Genomic DNA, 27,178 nt, shown 5'->3' with positions numbered 1-27,178 from the left:
CGAGCGTCCTCCATAACTTCAAAACTATGAAACCTATCAGTCTGAAACTTTGCATGCATACGAAGAGAACTCCAAGGAAGTGCAGAAGTGAAAATTCGGTGTTTGGACCAATTAAAACACCCCTTTTGAAGATAATTAATGGCCTAATTTAATTATATCCTTCATCAGACAATCCTTGGCTACCGAGCTGTTTGGGGTCTCAAGGCATTTCTTGGGTTACCTCGCTGGGGTCTGAAGCTACCATGTTTTTTGGCCTGCTCAACCATGCCTTGACTCATAACAGGCCACAACGGGATTGGGTTGGTCAAGGAACTCTGAAAAAATTCCACTCATTTTTTTTTCCTGTCAGGAATGCTTTTCCCCTTTAATACATCTTAAAAATCAATGGGATTTTGAAGTTCCATTTAAACGATGGTTTCCAGGAATGAATCAATGACAAATACCTGGAAGTGCGTGTGTGTGTGTGTGTGTGTGTGTGTGTGTGTGTGTGTGTGTGTGTGTGTGTGTGTGTGTGTGTGTGTGTGTGTGTGTGTGTGTGCATGTGAGTGTTGATAAAGCATCACATCTTTGACTCTCTACCACCCCCCTTCCTCCCCTCTTTTTTCGCACCCCCCCTCCCTCCTCGCTACTCCCTCACTCTCCCCATCCCACTTCCTCTCTCCCCCATCCTCCTTTCTCCACCCCACCACCCTGCCGGAGTGTATAGCAACAATTAGTGAGATGCCGCTAACCCAAGCCCCCCCCCCCCGCGCCACCCCTTCCTCACTCCTGCATATATACATAAATATACATACATATATACACAATATATCACACACATACATACATACATACCAAATACACAGAGTGGGCCAAAAGTCACTGAAGGTTTTCTTTTTTTCATAAATTTTTTATTTTAAAATAAAAATTAATGAAATAAATTGCAAATGGTAATGTCATATATGGAATTTGTTTTTTTTTTTACATCAATTGTGAAAAATAATGTTCTGCAAATGCCCCCCATTGGCTTTTTCGCAAAGTCTTGCTCCTTGTAAAACGTGATCCATTACAGAGGACAAAACTCCTTGATCAATGACTGCAATTTTCTCGGAAATGTTTTTCAATTCCTCCAGTGTCTGTGGCTTGTTGGTACAAACACCATCTTTTAGGTACCCCCACAGAAAAAAAAAATCTGTGTTCATTAAATCTGGTGAATACGGAGTCCAATTAATGTTTCCAAATCTTGAAATTATGCGGTTACCAAAAACTGTCCTACAGTCCATTGTTGGCCTCACAGTACGGGCCGCAGCTCCATCTTGCTGGAACCAGAATTCTGGTAAATTTTTCACTTCTGGAAACAGACATTTTCCAGCATTGACCTGTATCGCTGACCAGTCACAGACACTGCATTACCATCATCTTGAGAGAAAAAAGGTCTTCCACTGCAGAATGAGTCATGGACAGACCCTTTGACTCAAAACGAGCAATCAAGTTCCGAATCGTGTTTTCTGATGGTTGTTCTCAAACATTAAAATGACTGCAAAATTTTCTTTGAGATTGAATTATTGATGTCCCACTGGAGTAATAAAATTCAACAATTTTCACGTGCTGGTCATTGGTAAATTTATTCAAAATGAATCTCCCTGGTCTTCTTTCCAGCTGTAAAAAAGGAAAAATCAAAAATTAATAATAAATAAAAAAAAAGTTATTAAAAAAAAAGAAAACCTTCACTGAGTTTTCTCCCCCACCCCCCACAGAATATTTCCGTCAGCGAAGCGACAGGTTGTATTTTCTAGCAAGTAATAAAATTAAAATTTCAGTCTTAAAAACATCCAAGATCGAGTTAACCTCGCCGAAGGATTCGGAGGGGGTATTGCATTTGGGTCTGTTTGTTTGTCTGTCTGTCCGTCTGCACGGAAGTTTCATGTTTTTCGCTGCAACCGCTTGTCGGATTGAGACAAAATTTTCAACATAGGAGCGACTACTCATGTACTGCAGAATGTTTTATTTATAATTATGACGTCATAGGTCACGTGGTGTGGCAGCCATATTGGAAAAACGGAAAAACTTTGGACCTCTGTATCTGAAACCACACCAAGGAAAAAAAAATCGAAACTTGGCAAATAGCAAGTATTCCTCATGGGGAATGAGTGTGGTTATTTTTTTAATGACATCATAGGTGCCCTCGTTATGACGTCATAAATCAATGTGTAGAACGCCACATCCGATCAGTATGAAAAATTTTGAGGGTCATCTAGGGATAAAATGGTCCACAAAATATTTTTTGATGACATCGGTCACGTGATTGGTCGCCATATTGTTTTTTTTTTTTTTTTTTTTTAAACCTTCAAAAACCCTCTTCTCCAAAATGGCTGAAAAGATCGAGGTGGAACACTGTACACATGACCGCCTATCGATGAGGAACAAAAGGTCACATGGTTTTACAGCCATATTGGATTTACCCTAAAACGTATAAAAATACACCACTCAAAAGAATCCTGGCAAGGGCTTGCAATCTCTGATTGCTCTTTTTCTTGTTTGTGTGTGGCAGCTCCACTAGGAGCCTTAGATCATGAAAAAACAAAAAACAAACATGGATATAGATGAATACTCGATACACAACAGAAGACTGTCAGACGAGACAAACACAGTCACAGCTTGGGGGAAAGTGCCTCATTTCCCAGGGTACTCTAGGTACCAGCTATGTCACAACAATGGCATCGCTTTTCTCACCTCACTCAGTGGGGCATTTCCTTTAGAGGAATTACTTCCTCCCCATGGATGTCAACCTATGGGGGATTGTCTGTGCTTTATCCATTTAAATGAATGTCAAACAAGGAAGCAGCATGTACCATTTCTAAAGTCTTTGGTACGACTCAGCCAGGGTTTTAACTGCCAATCTCCCAGACTCGGACCAGATGCGAACACCACCGAGTCTGGTCGAACACAGTATAACAGAAAAGACAGTAAATAACAGCAAATAAAAAACTTATTTCACAAACAAGCTACCTTACCTGGAACTGCCGATTTGTGTTACTTGCTGGGGTGTGAGAGCAAACACAAAGTAGGTCTCCTGAAAGCGCTGGGTATTGCTTGACACTGCAGAGGAAACAACAGAAACTCAAACTTGGCATCAAGGCAATTGAACAATTGATTTTTAGCTTATCTGGAATTAAAATCCCAGACGAAGTATTGTCATCGCACACTGTCCATCAGTCTCCTTTTTCGACTTCACCGGCCAAACTGCTGGGCCGATCTAGTTGAAATTTGGCAGCAACATTCATTTCCCGACTGGTAACAGAAATTGCAAAACTAGTTCCAGTCACATGACTACGTCAGTCAAAATGGCCGACTTAGTAAATTTCTTCAAAAATCTTCTTCTCCAGACCCACCAGTCAGAATGCCATCAAATTTGACACACAATAGGCCAGGGTAGGGATGTTAAATTGTGGAAGTCATGGTGATTTACGTGACCGAAATGTGTCAAAATGGCCAAATTAATCAATTTTGGGCAAAAAGACGTAAATTCCTTTTTAAAATATTCTTCTCCAGACTCACTTCACGAGTCAGAATGCTACCAAATTTGGGTTACAACACTAGGAAAGTGTCCTGATGTTAAAGTGCGGAGGCCATGCTGATCACATGACCAGAAGTGTCAAAATGGCGGTCGTGTAAATTCCTTCCAAAATCTTCTTCTCGAGACCCACCCATCAGAATGCGACCAAATTTGGATTGCAACATTAGCTAGGATAGGGATGTTAATTATATTACAGAAGTCATACAGATCATGTGACCAGACGTGTCAAAATGGCGTATATCGTAAATATTTTGGGAAAAAAAAAAATCACAAATTCCTTCAAAAATCTTCCTCTCCAGACCAACCAGTAAAGAATGCTACCAAATTTGGGTTACAACATTAGGCCAGGGCCAAGATAAGCTACAGGTAGAGTGATCCTATTTTTATTTTCAGTGCCCTACCTGATTAATTGGCCATCGAATATAATTTCTAACAAACAAGGTTTAAATTTCATATATTTCTCATGACTATCTCCTCACCTGAAGAGGGAAGCCTGGTGTTGACTTAACGTTTAAGATGGCAAGCTTAAGAACCTCGGGTCTAGAGTTCAAGCCACTGTTGGGCTGTTGAATTAACGCCAGGTGGGTTGACTCAATCTATCATACTTCTGAGGTCTGCAAAATGAGTAGCAGTTAACTGGTTGCAGGTGCAATGCATCAGCGGCACAGCTGCATCTGAATAAATAAACCTCAACAGGTGTTTCTCAGCAACAACTACAGCAAAAGAACCACAGGGTTCTTTTGTACCTACCATGCAGTACCTACCAATCTGAGGGTCAAGCCTTTGCGAGAAATACAGCGCAAGCAAACTCACATTTAAAATAATGAGAGGCCGATATTCTGATAAACCTCATTTATTCTTTTAAAAAAAAAGGGAAAATTGAGATATTAAGACTGGTATTAATGTGCATGTAAAGTTTGTCAGTCAACACCATACATTCCAACCTGTTGTACAGCAAAACAGATACCAGGGTATACTTTGATAGCAAATAAACACTATCTGCATGAGCACTAGGCTCGCACAATACAGGTGGCATCTCCATTTAAAAGACTTGTGAAACAAACCAAGACAGTACCACTTCTGAGCATTTTTTGTTGAGTTATACACTGAAAATTTGCCGTCACGTCAAAATAAGACAGTGCAGGGGTGTGCCAACCCCTCTCTACCCCCTCCCACCCTCAACCCACAGTGCACCCAATAACCCTTCAGCACTCAACCTCACAATGCGCAAGTTCTCTCCAGTCTGGGCGTACACAAAGTGGCACCATTTCTCCCACCAGAGCAGTTTTTATTTATATATTATCTCTCCCCGAGACATTGCTTTACCTCCTTGTACTGTCCGTGGACATTACATGATTAGGTGTTCATGTTAAATGTCTGTCCCATGTCGAGGTAACAACGGTCATTGTAGGGTATGCGTGTGCAATTTTCTTTCGGAAACAGAGTCGATGCTTGTGGAAGTGCTCGAACACAGAACGGATCAAGACGCAACAAAGCAAAATGAACGGTAGAAAGTAAGAGGGGGAAGGTGGAAGAAAAATAGAAGGAGACTTACAAATAATGGATGGGAGAAGGAATGAGAGGTAGGGGAGAATGCACTGAGTGGACAAGATGGACAGCCGATGAAGATCAAGAATAGGATGGGGCCGAGAACACTGCCTTTGGGTGCTCTGGCCTCGACAGGGAAAGGAGATGAAAGGATTGCGCTTGTTGCATACCCAACCTGTCCGCAACTTTTTGAGATAATCATGCGATGTAATGTTTTGGCCCCATCTCTCAATGGTGAAGAATCACTTAAATGATAGTGTCCAGATCAAAACCAAAATCTAATCAATTCATCCTGGTCAAACAACCATCCTGTCCAACAAGGTTCATCCGAATCAGTCATAACTTTTTGAGATCCCGCTCACAGACAGAGACAGACAGGGGTGAAAACAACCTCTGTCCAGCTTCGGTGGCAGAGGTGATAAATTGTTTGGGCCGGTCTTCTTGCTCTGTTATCTTGGCGGGAAGGTCTGCTGAAGAAACAACCACTGGCTCACACGCAAACGACGAAGCCACGTGACTGTTCGCACTCACGATTCAAATTGAGCAATCAGGCTGCTTGGGAGTTTCTTTGGGCATAACCATGGTCTATCAAGATCCAGGCACTTAAAAGTAAGGACAGAATCTGTGAATCCTCATTTTGTCGGCTATGTTTGAAGAGGCTCGTTTACCCCATTCCTGTGGCTTCACAGATATTGAGAACAGACTCACCAACCATGCAAGCTGCATTTCCACCAGCTTCAAAATGCAAATCCCTGTTTATATTAGTGATAAGGATTTAGAACCATCCTCGTCTATCAAGGTCAATGTTCAATGGGAAGTAGTAGTTCGTGCCACCACTAGTGGGAGTGGGGGGGGGGGTAGGGGGAAGTGTTTCGCAATTTAGTGGTTCTACTTGCCTTCAAACAACTAGCTTTCTCATTCTGGAATACAAATCCGACCAAAGGCAACCTCAGATCACTCCACAAAGCCTGGCCCAAGTGTGCGTCTACTCTCACGGAAGGAAGAAAATAACATAAAGGTCGAGCTCTCAAATCTCTCCTTCTTCAAAGACCTGGTGGCACCTTGTCAAGTCTATTTCTGGTGCATGCTGCCCCTCCACCCCTTCACTCAATTCAAATGGCATCACCGCTGACCTCTCGTGAGAAGGCCGAATGCCTCAATTCTGTGTTTGTGTCCAAATCTTGCGTACTCAACCCTCACCCCCTACACCTAACTTAACACCCCTGAACTCTGTTTCTTTCCCACTTGAGAATGTGAAGAGGCGTCTTTCTGGCAAACCTCGACTCAAAAATACACCAGTCGAGGTTTGATTCTGGAACAGGACCAGATGGCATTCGTAGACGTTAAAGATGCCTGAAAAACCTGCTCTGCTGCTCTTGCTAATCCTCTCTGTGTCAGTTTTCGTGCGTTAGCGAACATCACTGCAATACACAAACATGGTGCGAAAAGTGATTCGCTTAACTACAGGCCAATTAGCTTGCTTCCAATTATATGGAATGTCATGGAACCTATCATTGCTGTTGACATCAAATCCTTCCTTTCTCAAACAGCCTGATCGCAGATCATCACTTCAGTTTCATATCCGGTCATTCTATCCTGGACATGCTGCTTTTGTTATCCCCAAAATGGGTTGAAGTCCTCAATGTAAGACACAAGATCAGGGCCATCTCGATGTACATTATCTCGAGCATTTGCTATAGCTTACCCAACCTCGATTTGCTCAACACACCTTGATCTCCAAACTCTCTACTTATGGGATCCAAGGTCACCTATCTTGGCTCACTGATTGCTCTACTCAAATATTTAGTGTGAAGCTCTTCATGGGATCCTATCACCACTTCTCTCTATCAAGGCTGATGTGCCCCAAGGCAGTGTCTTAAGCCCAGTCTTGTTCTTCATTTTCATCAATGATCCTACTGACTTGCTGGAAAATCCTGCCCATTTCTTTACTGATGATTCCACCTTCTGCCATATGCCATATCATTTCTCATCCTTAAGACAGGCAGGCACAGCAGCGTCTTCCAGCCATGTGATTTGGGTCAAAAGAAATGATCTGAAGATTGACATCTTTCAGGCCAACAGCCTGCCTGAAGTGCTGAAGGCACGAAGGGTAGAATACTGGGGGGGGATGCTACCCCCCCCTCACCATCGGTGGTGGTTTCAGAGGTCTCCCCCAGGGAAAATTTTGAATTAACCACTGCAAATAAAGCAATTTCCTGGATAATTGAACTTAAATTTGAGGTTTTGAAACAGACTTTTTAAAACAATAATCATAGCAAAATAGTTTAAGATGATAACCAGAACAAAGATCCCCAAGGAATGCCTTATTTACTGTTGTCACTCATGTACATGAGTGGAAACATACTTGTTTTCACGGACTTTTCTTCTGTTATAACTTCAAAACTGTTCATCAAAGTGGTACATGTGTACACAATACTATGAACATGTCATTGCAAAGTCTTCACATGATCATTCAGTAATCCTGATGATGGTTGTATTCAGTCTTAGAAGTACAGTCATGCGCCGCTTAACGACGTTCCGGGCAACGACGGATCGCATATACGATACGACGGATCTGCCAGCTCTGAAAAAAAAAAAATGAAAAAAAAAATGTTGCTGAAAAATTCCTATCACCGAGTGATGTAGCCGACATAGCGCTGCCAGCCATATAAAAATAGCACAAACAATTATGTACGCTGTACAGTACATAATACTTCATAATGAGAATAAACGACAGTGTGGCCCTGTTATAATGCGATCGTTGAGGTCCATAAAATGTCATCGTGAAAAAAGCAGGGTCGTGCTAAATCGGGATTCAAGGAAATCGGCTTTCAAACTGAACCAATGTTTGCATGTTTACCTTCCAGCAAGTAAATTACCTTTGAAATGAAGAATTCCACGAATAAATCGTTGTTACAGTCGAAATTAAAACACAGATTTCTTTTCGTGAAGTTTTTCATGTTGTTAAAACAATCGCACTGTTCCGAAAATATACATCACAATTGACAGGAGCTCGTTTCTTCATTTATAAATTATAACATCGATGCAATGATTACGTATTTATAAAATCCAAACGCTATTTATTCATCTTTCTATAATCGATGCGAGAGGAGATTGTAAGCTGCTGCTAACAACACCGATGGCCGTCATGAACAGCACAAAGGTAAAACTAACGAGTCTTCAGTCTCTTGGATGCGTGTTACAATTGCCGACAGTATTCAGTACAGTACCATGCTGTACAGATTTGTATCCGAGGAGCAATAGGCTATACCATATAGCCGAGGTGTGTAGTTTTGTGTAAGTACGATGTTCGAAAACGAAAACGAAAAAAAAAAATGATGTTCGCACAACGACGACGTCGCTTAACGACGCGTTTCTCAGAATGTAACCCCGTCGTTAAGTGGCGCATGACTGTATACTAAATCACAAAAATACTTAGTATTAAATTGTTCATCGAGATGATCTCAATCGCAATCAAAGTCAAAGTCAACATACATATCAGAATTGTCACACAATGCCACACAAATAGTGTCACAGTCAACACAGATATCAAATCTTCAGAATTTATGCATGACTTCATGGGGAACGCTCCTTCACAGGATGAACATGGGCCTTTCTTGCAGGTTATTGTGCTATGAAAATGTTTCTCTTGTGTTCGGTCTTAGTAGATCTTGCCTTTAACTTGATCATAAGTCCATGCCTCTTCTCCTCTCTCGTTTCTTCTGCCTTTCTCAGGTCTTCTCTGTACCGCTTGCTGGATGTCCTCATGTTGATACAGAGCTTGGGATCCACAGGGTCCATAATGACATCTTTCTGGGAGAATGCCTTCACAGATCCTCTTTTGTCCTCAGCAGATACTTTACTGTCTGGATTGCACTATATGTGCCAATGTCCATTCTGCAGGACTTCTTGTCAATGATGTCCCCCATAGCATTGAACGAGCCTGAAAAACTTAAGGGCCGTGAAAACATCTCATCAATGCCTTAACCATTGCTGACAAATGTGGATACTTTCCTTGTCGGAACACTTCTGTTCACCAACCATCCAGAGGAACTTCATTGTCGTCAGCATCAAGTGGAGATGGCAATGTCATGTCCACTTGAAATTCTTGGACTTTGAGGTCACAGGAACTTGTTTTTAATTCCTTCATGACATTCCTCACCAACAAGGGCAGACTATTCAATCGCCGCATGGTCATGCTGTGGCCTCGTGCCAGGGGGTCAATGGCTGAGGCAGCCTCCAGATGTTTGTTGCCAAGGGGCAACTGCTTCTGTAAGTATTTGCCACACTACAGGTATGCTTATCTGGCCTTTGTTTTGAAGTCCTGAATAGAAGAGTTCTTGTCACTCCTGATCAGTGACCCACAGCTTCCAGAGAACAAATCCTCGTTTCTTTGCATGATAACATCTAAATCAAGAGGTCCGAGCTGTGATGGCCCAGCATTCAGGAGGGCCTCATGCTTGATGAAACACACACAAAAAAAACTTCTTGAATAAGTCTATCTGCTTGTCATGGAGCTTGTGGATGAGGGGTCTTCGACTCGATCATCAAATGCTGCTTCATCATGCAGAGGACTGTAATATAGAAGTTCAGGGTCAGCATGTGTCCAACATTGTGGAGAAGAGATTGAAGCAAATCCTCTTCTTCCTATTCTTCCCATCTTCAGTCATATTCTTGGCACCAAGGGATGACATGATTTCCCTCAAGTGACTTCTTACTTCTGATGAAAGATCTTTTTGTGGAAGATTTTTACCAGGGTTGGAAGGTGAAGAGACTTGTCGGCTTTGTTGAGGAAAGAATAGGAGAAGATGGTGTATGCTTTGAACAGCCTCAGATTTGACAATGACAAGTATTAGTTGGACAGCCATCTGTGTGAAACAAATCTCTCGGGCATTGTGAAACCAATTCCAATCAATTCACAGGTCTCTTGGAGAAAGTCGCAAGTCGGTGGACCACTTGATATCACTGAAGATGTCAGAATGAAGTTAGTCAATTCTATAAACGATTGGCAAAATTGTCGAGTGGCATTATGGACATGGTGACATGTGTCTCCGTCCATATCTTAGAGATGAGGGGCGGGTCCTTGACGCAGCAGCGTTTCAAATCCAGATTTGGAACCTCTCATCACATCGCAGGAGTCCAAAAGAACGGATACAAGGTTTTCTCAGGGAATTTGTTCTGACTCCATTAGAGTGGTGACCGCCTTCAACATGGAGTTTGCATCAGGTTTTATCAGGCTGACAGAGGCCAAGTGGTGTATCGCAGATGTTTGTTGAACAGGTGAATAGAAACTGACAAGGATGCAAAGAACCTTTTTTTAAAATTGTAACTCGTCGATTCATCCATATTCAGGGAGAAGCGAGTGGACCTTAGAATCCGAAATGTGTCCCCCTCCATTGTAGCAGACAGTCCACACTTCATTTTGTAGGATACACTGGTTCAGTCCATGGACAGTTCATTCAGTGCTTTGGGATCTCTTGCCATTTCCTTAATGAGCTCAATCCACCGAGGTGCCATTGAAAAGGGTATTGAATTCTCCGCAAAAACACCAAGCAGCATTGCCTGAAACAAAATCAGAAACAAAGAAGCGCTTACACTGAATAAGAAAATTTTTTTACTGGAGATGTGTAAAGTGATTTAGACTAATTTGGGTACGCTGATTTCAAAAATCATAACCGTTTTGCTGTATCACGTCAGGATTTTCAGTAACAGAAAAATTCCCATTGCCTAGAAGTCAGGATTTCAATGAAATTTACAAAAATTCATTTATTCATTTATTTCATCATGAATGCTTCAAAATTATAGAAATTACAGAAAAACTCCACTAGAATGTAATTAAAAATGCTTTAGGCATTTGGCTTTGCGTTTGTGCTGCTCTGTGTCAGTTTCACGATGCAGGAACCAGCATAAATCGCCCATCATGTTCGGGTTGTGCCGCCCTTGGTAACGCGTCTCCATGAGTGAAATCTCTTGGTGGAATCGCTCGCCGTGCTCGTCCGAGACTGCTCCCAAGTTGTCAGGGAAGAAGTTCAGGTGCTGGTGTAGGAAATGGATTTTCAGGGACATCCTGGAGCCAAGTTTCCTGAAGGACTCCAGCAGCTGCTGCACTATTTCTTCATAGTTGTCCGCGCGCTCGTTCCCCAAGAAGTTGTCCGTCACAGCTTTGAAGCTCCTCCACGCTGCCAGCTCTGGAGTTTAGAGTTGTCGGAAAAGTTTCGTCCTTCATAATCTGTCGGATTTGCGGTCCAACAAAGACACCAGCCTTGATCTTGGCCTCCGACAAGGTGTTGCCAAACTTTTCCTTGAGGTATAAAAACCCACGCCCATTCAGATCCATTGCCCGTACAAAACTTTTCATCAAGCCGAGCTTTATATGGAGTGGTGGAAGGAAAACCTTGGCTGGGTCGACAAGGGCGACATGCTTCACGTTGTGTCGACCAGGTACATGCTCTTTTCGCTCTTCCCAATCTTTCTTCGTCCAGTGATTCTTGTCGTCTCTGCTATCCCAGAGACAAAGGAAGCACATGTATTTCGTGTAGCCTGACTGCAGTCCTAACAACAGCGCCACCACTTTCAAGTCTCCGCAGATGTGCCAGTTGAAGTCATTGTACTTGATGGAATCAAGCAGCTGCCGCATAGTCTCATAGGTCTCTGTCATGCCGAACGCGTGAGCCAGTGGGACTGATGGTTTCTCGTTGCCATTGTGGAGCAAAACAGCCTTCAAGCTGTTCTTCCCCGAGTCGATGAAGAGGCGCCAGTCTGCAGGATCGTGATCACACCCAAGTTCTTTCAACAGACCGTTGATGTCACTGCAGAATGTAATCGTGTCTTCCATCTCAAAGAACTCAGCCATGTCTCTGTGACGTGCTCTGAACAAGGATATCTTGGTGTTAGGTTCAAGTAGATTCCACTGCTGCAGCCTTGATCCAAGCAGCTCTGCCTTCGCCTTTGACAGCGAGAGATCTCTTACAAGATCATTTAAGTCTCCCTGGTTCAGAAGGTGTGATTCTTGAGTGTCGGGTTCAAAAGGTTCATCATCACCATCCTCTTCACCACTGCTTACAGCTATGTTCTGATCAGCTGGAGGTGTTGGAACAGGGTTCTCGTCATCATGAGGCACAGGTTTACGAGCAGAGACGCAGTCAGCGTACTTGATGTGACCTTTATTCTTCTTGTTGAAGCCGGCGATGCTTGTGCAGCAGAAATAACAATCATCATGATGATTCTGCGGCTCACGCCATATCATGGGCACCGCAAATGGCATGCTCGCGCGCTTGCCCACCAACCACTGAATCAAGGTTGTGTGACAGCTTGTGCAGCAGATGTGTGGTGCCCAGCTCTGTTCTTGGTCCCCCACCTTACACCTGAAGTAGTGAAAGTAGGCGGCCTTCATTTTCACTGCTGTAGATATACTTCGCTGTTGATCTTTTTTGGTATACCGACCACAGACATAACAGAAGTTGTCAGGATGATTGGTACAGGAACGCCTACTCATCTTTATCTGAAAGAAAGAAATATAACACAAGTTAACAACAATTGTACGAAATAGACATGTTAAAGACATATGTAAATTTCATTGAAATCCTGACTTCTAGGCAATGGGAATATTTCTGTTCCTGAAAATCCTGACGTGATACAGCAAAACGGTTATGATTTTTGAAATCAGCGTACCCAAATTAGTCTTAATCACTTTACACATCTCCAGTAAAAAAAAAAATTTGAAATTTGTTGTTCAGTGTTATTGACCAATAATAACTTCAAAAAACTAGAAGGGCACTAGATAGAGCGCATACCTCCGTCACATAATGCCTGATTTACGAGAATATATCAGGCACAATAAAAACATTTTTGAAATGTCAGGCCATGTATCGTGTTTGCCCCAATTTCTCAATGGTGAAGAATAATTTTAAAAAAATCTAATAATTCTCCCATCCAGATCCGGATTCGGATCTTCACCAAAATCGAATCAATTCGTCCTTGCCATACACCCAACCTGTCCACCAAGTTTCATCCGAATCTGTCCACAACTTTTTGAGATATTGTGGTATATATCGTTTTAGCCCGATCTCTCAATAGTTGATGAATCACGATTAAAAGATCAGATCCAGAAATTGGATTCGGATATTCACCAAAATTGAATAAATTCTTCCTCGTCAGGCAACCAGCACGTCCACCAAGTTTCATCCGAATCCATCCACAACCTCTTGAGATACACGACATGACCAAAAGTATGTGGATTCCAGCTCGTCCAACATCTCATTCCAAAATCATGGGCATTAATATGGAGTTGGTCCCCCCATTTCTGCTATAACAGCCTCCACTATATAGACAAGAACTATAACAGCCTTCTACGAAGGCTTTTCACTAGATGTTGGAACATTGCTGCGGGGAATTGCTTCCATTCAGCCACTAGAGCATTAGTGAGGTCGGGCACTGATGCAGTGTGACCACTCCATGGCTTTTTTCACAAGATATTGGCTATTCGTTGTTCACCTTGGCGGCTTGGTTTTATATAGGTTTTCTTGGCGTATAGGTTTTCTATTATCATCACTTTTCCGAAACCTTGTGAATTCTTGGCTTTTTTCATTGGCTACCCTAGGCATTTATGAAAATGAGGAGTGGTCACACGACACGGATGTTGGGCGATTAGGTCTGGCTCGCAGTCGGCATTCCAATTCATCCCAAAGGTGTTCGATGAGGTTGAGGTCAGGGCTCTGTGCAGGCCACTCAAGTTCTTCCACACCGATCTCGCCAAACCATTTCTGTATGGACCTCACTTTGTGCACAGGGGCATTGTCATGCTGAAACAAGAAAGGGCCTTCCCTAAACTGTTGCAACAAAGTCAGAAGTACAGAATCATCTGAAATGTCATTGTATGCTGTAGCATTAAGATTTCCCTTCACTGGAACCAAGGGCTGAGCCCGAACCATGAAAAACAGTCCCAGATCATTATTCCTCCTCCACCAAACTTTACAGTTGGCACAATTCATTCAGGCAGGCAACAAACCCAGATTCATCCGTCAGACTGCCAGATGGTGAAGCACGATTCATCACTCCAGATAATGTGTTTCCACTGCTCCAGAGTCCAATGGCAGTGAGCTTTACACCACTCCAGCCAACGCTTGGCATTGCGCATGGTGATCTTAGGCTTGTATGTGGCTGATAGGCTATGGAAACCCATTTCATGAAGCTCTCGACAAACAGTGTTTGTGCTGACGTTGCTTCCAGAGTCAGTTTGGAACTCGGTAGTGAGTGTTGCAACCGATGACAGACTTTTTCCGTGCCACCCGCTTCAGCACTCGGCAGTCACGTTCTGAGCTTGTGAGGCCTACCACTTCACTGCTGAGCTGTTGTTGCTCCCAGATGTTTAATAATAGCACTTACAGTTGACTGGGACAGCTCGAGCAGGGCAGAAATTTGATGAACAGACTTGTTGGAAAGGTGGCATCCTATGATGGTGCCGCATTGAAAATCACCTAGGTCTTCAGTACGACTCATTCTACTGCCAATGTTTGTCTATGGAGACTGCATGGCTGTGCACTTGTTTTATACACCTGTCAGCAATGGGTGTGGCTGAAATAGCCGAATCCACTAATCAGAATCGGTGTCCACATCCTTTTGGCCATGAAGTGTATCATGCTAAATATAGTTTTTCGCCTCATCTCTCAATGGTGAAGAATCACCAAAAAATTCTAGCAGTCAGATCCGGATCCAGATCTTCACCAAAATCTTATCAATTCATCCTCGTCATACACCGAACCTGTCCACAAAATTTCATCCAGATCGGTCCACAACTTTTTGAGATAGCCTGTACACAGACACACAGACAGAAAGGGGGTGAAAACAACCTCCTTCACCTTCAGTGGCAGAGGTAATAGATCTGAAGTGTTACCAGTGATTACATTTAGTTAAATTACCTAAAACCAGTGTGGGCCTGTACGTGCGTGGCCGTACGTGCGCGGCCGTACGTACAAAAATAAAAATAAAAAAACAACAATTGAGACGTCAATCGTGACGTAGCACCGTGTCCTGCCATTGGTTTGGTAAATAAATGGCCATAACTTGGGAACCACTTGTTCGGTTAATATCAAACCTTGAAAAGGCACATACTCATCAGGTCCTCAGCAATATACCTGGCAAGTTTCAATTAGATCAGACCAGTGGTTTTCGAGAAACAGCGGTCACAGACAGACAGACAGACAGAGAGACACACAGAGATTGCTGGAATTATTAACTAAAATGATGATAGCTGCATAACCTTCATTCCATCATTCCCATCATTGAATCTTGTTGATCTGAAAAACAATAAACTTAAATACATTCAAAATTAGCAACACAAAACAAAATTAACTCTGTGCATACATAGAGTTGATAAATATTTTGTCTTTAATTGTTTTTTCTAACTCTAATCAATAAAGACAAATCATGGTGATTGTCAATTACAATCGAGTTGATAAATATTTTCTGATTTTTGTTTTTTCTAATTCAATAGAGATCATGCTGTTCATGCAAGGTCACAAAACGTATCAGTCTTGCTTATTTCAAAGTCAACAACGAAATAATTTCGTGTCATTATTCAAAGTTTTGCATATCATGCATTTTCTTCATGTACATCAAGATGAATAATGCGGTCTGTTACTGACACTGCTAGACGTGAGGGGTCCTTTCTTTCGATGGTCGAGTCGATCACATGAGCAGGATTTAATCCGGATGGTGCCACCTTCTTCAGAGGGGAATCGAATGACCAAGCAATTGAATAATTTTGTCTTCCGTGATTTTAATTGCCGTATGTGCTTTTTGGAAGAGGAATGACGGTGGAAAGCTTTGAAACCTCGGCCGCCATAGTCGATCGTATCATCGCACTACGTGCACAACGATTTGCTGGGCTTATCTAATTTTCTGTTGAAGTCACCATAATGTGTGCTTACAGACTTGTTGTTCACAAGTCATGGCTGTTTTTCTTCATTCATTCCCAAAGAAACTTGTTCTTAATTTCCTTATCAATTTCCTTGATTCGTGCCGCATCTTTGCTCTCAACGATCGCCATTTTGATATCTGCGAGTTTAGGTAAGGCGACGTTTGATTGGCTCGGTGGGACATTCTGATCCAATGAAAAATGGTGTTTCTTCACGTCAGGGTTATTCGAAAATGAACTTATAAGTGGAAACGAAACATGATTTAAGATCGGAGATGGAAATTTTACTGTGGGCAGGGGGTGTGGGGGGGGGGGTGATAATTGTGCTGTATCACATGATTGGGTTTTCGTATATCATGCCTCGCCCGCTAGGGGTGGCAGGAATGTACATCCGGACGCGCAATGAAGCGGAGTTGATGCTGGCACGCTTGCTTCTCGTGTTCCACTGCACCTCGTACACTCTAGTTGGCGACGAGGATGGGATAAAATCGACATGTGCCCGTTTTCGTCGGAGAGGACTTCAAATTGTTTTCGGAGCAATCGGGGTGCTATTTCCACGCGAATGATGTGGTCGACGAGAGCAAACAGAAGTCGATCTTGCTCGCTTCGCTTTCGGCGGAGCATTATGGGCTACTGAGTGATTTGGTGGTGCCGGACAAGCCCCGTGATGACGCACTGTCGTTTCGGGACGTTGTGGAGAAGATGAAAGCACACATGGCGCCGGAGAAGTCATTACAACTCGCTCGATACCAGTTCTATCGCCTCTCGAAAGGTGCAGAGGAACGCGTCGCTGATTTCGTGGCGCGGATTAAGCATTCTTCCGTGGCCTGCAAGTTCACGGCGGGGGAGCGTCCAGCGCGGCTCAGAGATAGTTTTATCGCTGGTTTACAAGATGTGAAGATTGTTTCGGCGGTTCTACGGCTGAAGGGTGAAGCCATTACATTCGACTCGGCGGTCAGCACGGCCACAGCGGTCGAGCAGACTCGCGGGGATGTTCGGGCCATCACCGGCCACGCGGGGTCGCGGGCACCCCGGGACGCGCGCACGACCTTCGGTGCGGGTGGGACGTCGCCGCACGGCCGCACGTGCGGCGAGGTGACCCCGCGGACGTGTTTGGGATGCGGAGGTCGACACCTGCGCCGTGCGTGCCCGTATAAAGGCACCGTGTGTTTAAATTGTCACAAGGTGGGTCATCTGAAGTGTGTGTGCCGTGGGGCGCCGGCCACCGTTAGGGTCATGGACGGCGATGTGAGAGGCAACCCGGGGCGGAACCGGCGGCCGTTGTTGAGCCTGTTTTCAATTGGCCCGGCGGCGGCGCGCCCGATGATGGTGGAAATCAAAGTGAACAAAACACCGATCACGTTACAGGTCGATACGGGAGCAGCTGTGTCGATCATCAGCAAACAGACCGCGCGTCGACTCAACGGCCTGAAGCTTATCAGGTCAAACCTCACGCTGTTCACGTACACCCGCGAGAAGACAACGCCAGTCGGGATGGTAGACGTGTCTGTGCGGTACCAAGGCCAGGTCGCCACGCTTCGGGTGTACGTCGTGCGGGGGAGGGGACCGTCTCTCGTCGGCCGAGATTGGCTGGCCCGCATTAGGCTAGACTGGGCCGCAGTTCACCTTGTGCAACCCGTGCCGAGCCGGTGGGAGGATCAGTTGGAGAAGATTCTTCAAAGACATCAAGGTTTGTTTTGCGACGACCTTGAGAAACTCAAGGGCATGGAGGCAAAACTCTTCCTGAAGGAGGGGGTGGTTCCGCGTTTTTGTAAACCACGTCCGGTGCCGTATGCCCTGCGGGACAAGGTCAAGGGTGAACTGGATAGGCTGGAGGCCTGAGGAGTGATCGAACGGGTGTCGTACTCAGATTGGGCCACCCCGGTTGTCACGGTGCTGAAACGGAATGTAGACGTCCGATTGTGCGGGGACTTCAAATCCACGGTTAACCCGGGGCTCAGCGTGGAGCAATATCCAGTGCCGTCAATCGATGAAATATATGCGCGATTGGCGGGGAGTCAATACTTCACGAAGCTAGACCTGCGTGATGCATATTTTCACCTGGCGATGGATCCCGGGAGTAGCGAGCTTTTGACAATCAACACGTGTCAAGGACTCTATCAATATACCAGACTCTGTTTTGGGAATGCTTCGGCCCCAGCCTTGTGGCAGAAAGCCATGGATCAGGTTTGCATTGGCCTGCCCGCTCAGACCGACCTGGACGATGTGCTCATTGCAGGGAAAGCGGCGGACGAGCACCTTGCGAACATTGCCCAAGTGCTGACAAAGCTCGAAGCGTGCGGCCTGCGCTTGAACAGGGACAAGTGCGCGTTCTTCAAGCAGCGCTGGGAATACCTCAGGCACATCATCACACCGGAGGGGCTGTTGAAAGGTCCTCGGAAGGTGGAAGCGATTCAACACATGCCACCGCCTCACGACAAGACGCAGCTGCGCTCGTTCATTGTTATGGCCCAGTATTACCAAAGGTTCGTGCGAGGGCTCATCTCACAACTTGCGCCATTAACACGGTTGCTCAGGAAGGACGAGCGCTGGGCTTGGGGGCCTGCACACCAGGCGGCGTTCGACCGTGTCAAGCGGCTGCTCACAGAGGATACGGTCCTCGTGCACTACGAGCCTGCGCGTCCGCTCCTATTGGCATGCAACAGCTCTGCATATGGCATCGGGGCAGTGCTCTCCCACAGGATGGACGATGGTTCCGAGCGGCCTGTTTGTTTTGCATCCCGGACCATGTTCGCAGCAGAGCGGGGATATGCCCAGATCGAGCGCGAGGCTCTCAGCCTCGTCTGGGGTGTGCGGAGGTTTCATCAATACCTGCTGGGGCGGCATTTCACTTTGCAGACGGATCACAAACCGCTTCAATTCATCCTGAGACCCGAACGCGGGGTGCCGGTGGTAGCGGCCGCGCGAATACAGCGGTGGTGTCTGTTTCTTGGTGCTTACGATTATGATAGTCAGTTCCGAAGCACCGAGAAGCATGCTAACTGCGACGGGCTCTCACGCTTGCCGTGTGCGGAGGGTCCAGCTGCGTCTGAGTTGGCTGACCGGGTCGATGTGTTTGCGCTGGGCCAGGTCCAAAGCGGGCCGGTCACGGCCAGACAGGTCGCGGTGGAATCGGCTCGTGATCCTGTGCTCGCCCGTGTCGTCCAGGCGATTTCTACGGGGAATTGGAGCGATCTGCCTTCGACACCGGCATTTCAACCTTTCACGTCACGCGCATCGGAGCTGTCGTTGGTCCAACGGTGCGTTATGTGGGGAATGAGGACGGTGATTCCACCGAAGTTCAGGCAGCGGTGTTTGGAAGAACTGCATGTCAGTCACCTTGGCGTCGTGAAGACAAAGTCTTGCTCGTAGCCTGTTGTGGTGGCCGGGGTTGGACAAAGACACTGAGCAGTTGGTTAAGTGTTGCGCCACGTGCCAAACAGATGCTGATAACCTGCATCGAGCTTCAGGACTATGGCCTACCCCAGGCAGAGCCGGGCAGAGGGTCCATGTAGATTTTGCGGGGCCAGTTAATGGCAAAATGTTTTTGATTGTGATCGATGCATTCTCTAAAATGGCCGGAGGTTGTATTAATGCAGCATACATCAGCAAACATTACAGTAGATAAACTGCGGACGATCTTTGCTAATAAAGGATTACCGGAGATCCTGGTCTCTGATAACGGTCCGCAGTTCATCGCAGGTGTATTTGATGAGTTTATGCGCCAAAATGGTATTCGACATCTAAGGTCCGCACCGTATCATCCTGAGACGAATGGGCAAGCCGAGTCGTTTGTTAAGATGTTGAAACGGGCTTTGCGCAGGGGGGGTGTTGCACCTGTGCAGACGGTGGTCGATGTCTTTTTGCTCCATTACAGGAACGCAATTCATCCTGTCACGGGTGATTCGCCTGCCATTCGTCTCTATGGACGGGCATTGCGGTCCAGACTGGATTTGCTGGGACCTGGAGGGTCGGGGAGTGGGGCGGTGTCGCGTCCGACGCGGGGCGCGGCTTCGATGTGGGGCAGCGGGTAATGGTGCGCGATTATTTCCACAGTTCCAAATGGGTGCCGGCTGTGGTCTCTGTGGTACTGGGGCCGGCGAATTGCATGGTGCGGACTGATGGTGGGGAAGTGTGGAAGCGGCACGTGGACCAAATGCATGATCGCTGTCCAGCGTCACCCCCCCCCCAACACCCCCCCGGGCCGAACGATGTGGGACCCCCACCTGTAATGTCGCCGGGGCCAGACGTATCGCCAGGGCCGGATGTGCCGACGCCCAGGGGGTCTTCGCCTGATTCTGTCCTACCCGGGGACGTCGGGCAGGCTGGTCGGCCGGGGGCGGTTGTTATTGTGGATGGCGCGAGTCTGGCGAGGGTGTCACCTCGACCGAGCCGGGAGGCGTCTGAGCCTGGGCTGTCTGGCGGCGCTGCCCGGAGGCGGGTCAGGGTGCGGCCACGGTACTTGGAGGATTATGAGTGTTGATTGGTTTCGGTTGGTCATGTTATGATTGTCCTTTCATCATTTGACTTGTCATTTTACGAGGGGAGGAGTGTGCTGTATCACGTGATTGGGTTTTCGTATATCATGCCTCGCCTGCGAGGGGTGGCAGGAATGTACATCCGGACGCGCAATAAAGCGGAGTTGACGCTGGCACGCTTGCTTCTCGTGTTACACTGCACCTCGTACACTCTAATAATAATAATCGGATTTAAAAAATAAAAAAAATAACAATTTTAAAAATGAAAATTATTTTTAAAAAACGCTTTTTAAAAATTCGGATTTCCACGAAAAATCGTGGGGGGGGGTATCATCCCCACTCTTCCCTCTCTGCAGACCTTGATAAAACCATGAGTTTGTCAAACATTGGATTCTGTCTTACAACTGCGAAAAATCGCACACACACCTGTCTCTCCGAAAGGGACCGTCTGGCAAACCCTCCCAAGTACTTCCCAAACAAACCACAAAGAGGTCAAGTCAATCAATCTTCTGGGCTTCACAATCAGCCATAATCTTTCTTGCACAGACCATATTTCCAATATGATTTCAAAAGCCAGGCGCCGACTGGGCATCCTTCGTTCCACAAGGTTTTTTCTTGGCGAGTCCGAACTTTTGGCAAGCTACATGGCCTTCAATCACAGTTTGGAGTACTGCTCTCGCATTTGGGGTGGAGCCCCTACATCACACTCCTTCCCTTCTTGATTCCATCAAAAGCAAAGCTCTCAAAATCATTGCGATCTCCCATGACTAAACTGAGCGCCTCGATGTGTTACTTTCACATCGCAGACAGGTTGCTGGCCTAATTGTATTTCACCGGGACCTTTTTGGTCTGACACTCACTGCCCTCTCAGGGTTTTGCAGGGCACATGCTGTCTGCCAATAACCCTCTTATTGTTGAACTCCCAAATGCAGGTTCAATGCTCGCAGACACTTATTTGTTCCTCTTTTCTCTTGGCTATAGAAGCAACATCCCGGATCTCTTCAGTGCCATTCTTTCCTCCAGAGCTTCAAGAGCTGTTCACCACTACCTACTAGGGTAGTCTTTATTCCTCAACTTCGGATTTTCGAAGCTCCAACCACGAGGATTCATTGGAATAGTCGACAAAACTCCTGGTGAACTTTTTTATTTTTATTTTTTCCAATCGGACAACATTTACCCCTCCCTCATCGACCTTGAAGTTTCATCATGAAAAAAAAAATGTTAGGGGGCGGTGAGAGAAACGAGTAATACACATTACACATGACACAAACAGAGAGATCGACGTATCACATCAAAAGAGACGATTGAACATTACAGGAGCGTTTTAAAGTTCAGCACAGGTCGATACGTTGTCGTTCTAATGTCAGCCGCCCCGAGAAACTGATGCTAAACTTCAAGGTCGATGAGGGAGAGGTAAATGTTGTTGGAATTTGAAATAAAACACCAGAAGAGTTTTCTCGACTATTCCAACGAATTCTGGGGGTTGGAGCTTAAAATAAATGAATTCGAAAATTTACCCGCGAACGAAGGACCACCCTGATTATATATATATATATATATATATATATATATATATATATATATATATATATGTATATATATATATATATATTTTTTTTTTTCGTTAAGAATTTGCTGCCCGCCTAGCGTGCGAACAGCCGCTTAAGCCAATGGCGGCCGTCTCGCCCACCGGACGGACAATTCAGTCGCGACTTTCCGGAACAACGCCGAAAACCAGTCACGGGTGTGCTCCAAGCGCACACAACGGCATAGTCAACACTTGACCCGCACGCGACAGTCAATCGCCGAATTATCGGTATACCTAAGTATTTGCGCGGGCAGACTACCGAGAGACCGTACCTCAATGACTGCCTGCCTGGACACGAACTACTGAAGCGGTTCGTTCCGTTCTGGGATAACCGAGTGGTGTATTATCGCCAGGCCTCGTTGGACCCAATTCTTTTATTGGCTATTAAAAAGCCCGCTATTATTCCGAGAGCAATACGGCGGTTCAATGGGGAAAGAGGACACAACGAACGGGTTAACATTCACACAAGGACATTTATTTATAATAGCACGTATGCAGGCATGCAGGTATACATTTATGCAAGGCAAAGAAAGGCACAACAAGGAGAACTACAACCGTCTATTATTATTATTTACAAGCACTTACACAGTTCTACTTGCGGGACATGGCGCCACAACATTCACACAAAAATAAAAGCAAAGAAAGACCCCCTCAAAGGCAAGGGAGTCAGACTGGACCCGTAGGCCTTTATGTCCAAGGAGCCTGGTTGACCGAAGGGACTCCCAGAGGCCGCCGCAGGTTACCTTCACCCTCGTGGTGACTCAGTTGGGCAACCCTAGGTGGACCCTCTCAAGCTCCTCACCGACTGTGGGGACTCCAGGCTCGAACGCGGCTGCCCACAACTCCACACTTCTGAGACCTCCACAGACTCGCTGCTCCACCCAGACCGAGACCTCCACCGACCGGACCAACAACCAACCTTCAGACCAAGACAGCTCGACAGCCCCCTTCACTCTTCCAGCGCGAGCTTTTATCTCCCTTGGCTTCCCGCCTCGCCCTCCTTCCAGCTCCTGCGGGAAACTTCCAGAAGGGGGGGGCGTTTTCCTCGTGGGTCGGGGCTTTTCGTAGCAGTCATTCCCGGTCGCTCTTCTTTATTCTCTCTCCACTCGCCGCTCCCCCGTCCCGAAGCGCGGGAAAGTAAGAGGAAAAATCCATGCGTTATCGGAACGCCTTCTTCTTTCTCCATGGCAGAGACTGTTTTTGATGCGGAGAGGGTTGTAGCGTGGTTGTGGATATGGTGATTGGTGATGTGGTTGGTGGTTGAGGTGATCGTGGTTGTTGTAATGGTGGCGTGGTTGGGCGCTTGTGGAAAAGGTGGTTGGTGGTTGAGGTGATCGTGGATGTTGTAATGGTGGCGTGGTTGGCGTTGTGTGGTGGTCGTGAGGGTGGTATGGTTGGGCGCTTGTGGAAAAGGTGGTTGGTGGTGCGGTTGGTCCAAAATAACAAAAGCAAAGAATAACGGCTAACTCAAAGATCACAGCCCCGTCCACCCGAATAAATCCCATAAAACAACGGTGGGGAAACCTAACTGAACACGGACTTAGCGATACAACTGATCTTGGGGATATCCTTTATGGTGCTCTGTGAATTTCCACAAACGTAACACTACCCCCTCCCCTTTTTACAGACTCGTCCCGAGTCGTTGAGTTTTCGTGTGCCATCATGTGTAAGTTTCCCCGAGTAAGTTTTATCTTCGAATCCCTGAGTGCGACATTTAGTGTATTCGTGTCCCAAAAATAAATAACCTACGGGCTGAGTAACTAACTAAACAAACCCATCATACAGACGACTTAAATAAAATTGCCAGCGCTATGACACAAGCAGGGGGAAGCAACTCGTTTACAATTTACCGTTAACTTAAACCTTAACCTTATAATTAAACACTAAACCATGGCCCAGGACTGATGGACTCTGGGAAAAAGGCACACAGCAAAGTCATCCCACAGGCCATTTTGTGAAACAGGGAGCCAGGCAACTCAAACGCAGTCTCTGGCTCATGAATCCAATACAGGTGACAGGGAATGTGGCCAGCTGCACCAATGCAGTCCTAGGCCTCCCCCTTGAAATGAGCGCAGTGAACATAAACGGTGCACGAGCTGCACAATTGCAGTCTCTGTGTGCGGATGCCTGCAAGGCAGTCCCTGCAGAACACTGACGCAAGCAAACAGAAGCAATGAACAGTGCACGGGCTGCCAATGCAGTCCCGTGATGCGGCTGCCTACAGGGCAGCAAAGATAATGCAGTACGCGCGATGATCCTGGCACACATGGTAATGAATGGATGGGCAAATGCAACAAAAAGGGCTAGCAAGCATGGGGTCAAGGCAAAGGCAGGCAGACAAGGCATGGCAAGACAAGGCCGTTGTTGCAAAACAGGCCGGTGGTGAAGCTGAGCGGCACAGGCCTTGTAGTAAATAGGCCGGCAGGTGAACTGACCGGCACAGGCCTTGTTGCAAAACAGCCGGCAGATGAACTGACCAGCCTCTTGTCTTGTCCTGCAAATGTGTGGAGGGAGTGCGGTGGTGCTGGCCACTCGGAATGCAGGCTCGGACCTACCCTACTGTCTCCCTCCCAACCTATCGCCTTTGCCTGTCTCTGTCCATACCCACTCCCTTAGTTTGCAAAACAAATTTAGCACAGACTTATTTTTTTGTTTTATTTTATTTTTATTTCCCCGACAACAAATCGTCTCCCAAACCCCCCATTGTTGTCTCTGTTCAGCTAACCTATCACATCACCAAGCCTGCTCCCAACCACTACGTTCCCTTCCTGGAGGGGAATAAAAGAGAGCTAGTGTCCTGTGTTGAGGCCCATTCCAAGCCTCTGAATGGCCTCCTCAGATCTCAGCGATCTACTTACCCCAGGTGAGTCCAGCAGCCCACAACGAGCGAAGGGATACATTTCTCTATCTACCCTAACATTATTTATGTTAAACTACCCCGGGGCTTTCCAAAAGCGCCTCTGGTTTAAACTACTGGTTCAACCAACCAAGATTCCCGTTGCCTATGTTGGTGTCCTCAGAAATTTGGGCCTTGCCCTCCAATTTTCCTCCCATGCCCTCACACAGTCTCATGGCTGGGACGCGTGGCTCCCTTGGCAGGAATGACCCTCTGCTGATTCTCCAACGATTCTCCCCGGGCACTACAACTGTCTCCGAGCCTACCAGCTCCGAAAACACTGGGGAGTGCCCTCCCTGGCGACTCCCCTGAAACGCTCACATGGCAGGCTGGCGCCCCGGGCCCCTTCCCTGGGTGCCCGTGCCCCGCATCATGCAGGCCCACATGTGCCACTACACTATCCCGGCCCCCCATGGACCCTTGGCCTACCGCGGCAGACTAGCCCGGTACCCGGGGTACCCACTAAGCGATACTCACCGTTCATAGCCACGCTTCCAGCCCGTCAACAGGGCTCCTGCACCCCTCCAAATGGGTTTCGAGCCTACATTCCCACCAACAGCAAAACGACTTCCATTTTGTCAATTTGACTAACCCACTAACTCACATTACACTGACCCCAGGGTCCCTTGGGTGGGAGTCACTCCTCCCCCCCCCAATCACTCATCGCACCATGCATTCCACATTCACTCCATACACACAGGCTCGCTGGCCTCATTCACTCATTAAATACATTTTCCATTCTCTTCCCACACATCGCTGATCACTGTCATTCTTCTGACTGCAACACCTAACTACCTCGTGCTCCCTCGTCATCCATTTAATCTACGGAGCTAAGCTACGTCCCCACTACACACTCACAGTCTGTCGGTGTCTCCAAATCCAAAACTCTATTTCCCATCCTAAATCTGAACAAAAATCCTTCCAACGAATCCATTCCATGGGCTCCATGAGGACTTATCCCTGCCCCATGAAGCCGGTCTCACCTAGCTAACCCATCCCCCTAACTAGTTGTATCCTGTGCCCGGGCCAGGGGGGTCTTCCACCCCTTGCCCGGGAATCCTGTTCACCCGAAGCGAGGCTTGCTTTTTTTTCTTTTAATGCGCGCACCAGCGCGGCAACTCGCAACCTGCGCTCTTTCCCCGTGACGTCATGGCAGCTGCTCGCGCTTCGCGCACCTCATCCTTCTCGGACGGTACCATCCGGTAGGGATTTCCCATCCTGCCAGATTCCGACCATGCAGCCATGATGTCACCCTGCGCATTAAAAACAAGCCTTGCATTTCGAGGGGTTCCACACGCGAACACATGTGCTCTGCTCGTGGGAGCTTCACACACGCTCGCCTGGAGAACCCATCCGGTCCAAATCCATATCCAGCCTACCTTCTGTCCGTCCGCGGGATCGGCTAATCCACCGCATGCGTTTACGGACCAGGTTTCCCTCCCGCAGGCGCGCACGTGGCGTCCTCGTGCGTCGCACAGCACGGACCCCACGCGCGCTGCCGTGCAAACCCGGCACGATCCCCAAAACAGCTACGGCCGCTACTTGGCTTTTGTCCACCGTCATCGTTATACTCTTGTGCACAAACTCCCACGTGCCATGACTCTCACACACCTCGAGATTGCACTCTCACCGGGACATGCGGTTGCATGTTCCCACATGCCGACCGCCATCTCCCGCACATACAGCGACCTCACACACACACGTTCTCTCTCACACACGGCCGTTCACTCATGCATGCCCTTTCACTCCCACACGGCCGTTCACTCATGCATGCCCTTTCACTCCCACACATCGTTCCACTCACACACGGCCTTTCTCTTGCAACCTCGCACACCATTTTACTCACACACAACCTTTCACCCACGCTATGCGCGCTTTTCAGCACACATCTCGCCACACCCGTGAACACACACACTGGGACATTCACAATGGGGAATCGCGTCACCACAAGGGTTCCCGGGGCCTTCATACCCCCCAAGCTCCACGTGCACCCGTCCACAGCACTCGCCCCCTCCAACTCGCCAAGCTCGACCGGACCCACCTGGTCGAGATCCGCTTCAAAGGGGAAATATTCCCTCGCCTCGTTCCTGGAGGAGGCTATCCGGCTGCTCGCACCGGGTCACGACACATTCCCCGAGCTCCCCCTCATCGTCCTCGACTACCTCCATGTGTGTGTGCTCATCTTTCACCCCGTCTT

At 46.9% G+C, this 27,178-nt stretch overlaps 1 protein-coding gene across 10 annotated transcripts in view; it reads right to left on the bottom strand.

The window, feature by feature from the left end:
• LOC147015035 (E3 SUMO-protein ligase PIAS2-like) overlaps positions 1-27,178 on the bottom strand; it is a 297,048-nt gene that overhangs the window by 130,421 nt on the left and 139,449 nt on the right. For all 10 annotated transcript variants that reach the window (XR_015050202.1, XM_085849372.1, XM_085849367.1 and 7 more), the window contains one exon: positions 2,994-3,078. Coding sequence is in view for 9 of the 10 variants with exons in the window: in XM_085849372.1 (XP_085705498.1) it covers positions 2,994-3,078 (85 nt within the window). In the remaining variant the exon portion in view is untranslated. The remainder of the gene's footprint in view (positions 1-2,993; positions 3,079-27,178) is intronic.

This window comes from Eptatretus burgeri, chromosome 12, assembly GCF_056783735.1.
Source record: "Eptatretus burgeri isolate ZD-2024b chromosome 12, Ebu_testis_v1, whole genome shotgun sequence".
In the NCBI taxonomy this organism is placed as follows: domain Eukaryota; kingdom Metazoa; phylum Chordata; class Myxini; order Myxiniformes; family Myxinidae; genus Eptatretus; species Eptatretus burgeri.
The sequence above is the reverse complement of the archived record's forward strand: the minus strand, read 5'-3'. Positions and strand labels throughout refer to the sequence as shown.